The sequence below is a fragment of the Octopus bimaculoides genome, chromosome 4 (genome assembly GCF_001194135.2).
Source record: "Octopus bimaculoides isolate UCB-OBI-ISO-001 chromosome 4, ASM119413v2, whole genome shotgun sequence".
Lineage (NCBI taxonomy): Eukaryota > Metazoa > Mollusca > Cephalopoda > Octopoda > Octopodidae > Octopus > Octopus bimaculoides.
This window is the reverse complement of record NC_068984.1, coordinates 44,471,177-44,472,684: the sequence shown is the minus strand read 5'-3', so window position 1 is coordinate 44,472,684 and position 1,508 is coordinate 44,471,177. Positions and strand designations below refer to the sequence as shown.

At 34.2% G+C, this 1,508-nt stretch overlaps 1 protein-coding gene across 2 annotated transcripts in view; it reads left to right on the top strand.

Moving 5' to 3' along the window:
• LOC106884505 (intermembrane lipid transfer protein VPS13B) overlaps positions 1-1,508 on the top strand; it is a 120,027-nt gene that overhangs the window by 70,945 nt on the left and 47,574 nt on the right. For both annotated transcript variants that reach the window (XM_014935924.2, XM_052967034.1), the window contains exon 35: positions 244-324. In XM_014935924.2, the coding sequence (XP_014791410.2) occupies positions 244-324 (81 nt within the window). The remainder of the gene's footprint in view (positions 1-243; positions 325-1,508) is intronic.

Here is a 1,508-nt window from a genome sequence, read left to right as displayed (position 1 = left end):
ATATATATATATAGATAGATATATAGATAGATAGATAGATACATTTCTTTTATTAGACACACAGGTCTCAGTATAGAGGGGACAATACTATGTAGAATTTTTTCTTCTTAAGATAGATAGATAGATAGATATACCTGTATCATTGCCTGTATGTCTTCTTACCCATCCATTTATCCATGTATGCATGTGTGTATATATACACATCTATATCTATATACATGTATTATTTTTCACCTGTTTCAGACTGGAACCACAGAAAACTTGGTTTTGAAGCCTGAGGAAATGTACTGTTATAGCTGGTGTTCACAAAAAACACCAACTCCAGTAAGTATAGTTCTCTAAGAAATAAAAGTACACTTGAATAGTATGTGAAACACTTTTGTAAAACTCTCTCATTGATTCAGGTTTTTTAAAAATTTTAGTTAGGAAATATTTCTCAGCTTCTTTCGTCAACAATTTGATTTTGAAGCTGAGAAATGTTGTGTGTAAAATTATAAGTATAAAGAGGCGCAGACATGGGTATGTGTGTAGTCAAGAATTTTTGATTTGCAACTGCTTGGTTCCAGGTTCAATATTACTGTAGCCTTAGGTTGGCCAGTACCTTGTGTGTGGACTGTAGTAGATGAAAACTGTATAAAAGCTCATCACATATATGTTTGTGTGTAAGCTTATGTTTCACTGATTGTATTCCTTGATGTTCTATAACTTAGCAGTTCAAGAAATAGAGATCATTAGAATATATGTGGCTAAGAGGGATATTACTTATTTGTTAGTATTGGCAATATAGATAATATTCAAAGAAGATCGAGTACATTTCCAACAACATAACTTAACTGAAACATACAGAGCCAGAAACAGGACAGTTTGAACTCACTATAATGATGCTGGTTCTTCCGAACCTTTTCCACATAGCTTTATCTGTATATTTTTATCAGGTAGTGTGATATAGATGTGTTTATGTACCTGTATTTCTGTTTCTTATTTGATATATGGATTTTTATTTAATTGATCATGCCACTGATAATTTTGTCGGTCACTTTGTTGTTGATTATTCTGTTGATCATTCTGTTGTTCATTCTGTCAGTCATTTTGTTGGTAATTTTATTGTTCATATAGATCCTACTATTCATCATTTTGTTAATTATTTTAATCATTTATGACTGGTGTAGCAGCATCATAGTCAACTGCTACAAAGGTAAAGGGGACGCTTTAGATACAAATAATTACAGAGGCATCAAGCTGTTAGATCAGGTTATGAAAGTTACAGAGAGGGTCATAGCCCAACTAATTAGGGAGCGAATCAATTTAGATGAGATGCAGTTTGGGTTCGTGCCAGGTAAAAGCACTACTGATGCCTTATTTCTAGTGAGGCAGTTGCAAGAGAAATACCTAGCCAAGGATAAACCTCTGTACCTGGCTTTCGTTGACATGGAGAAAGCCTTTGACAGGGTCCCCCGATCCCTTATCTGGTGGTCAATGAGGAAACTTGGGATAGAAGAATGGCTAGT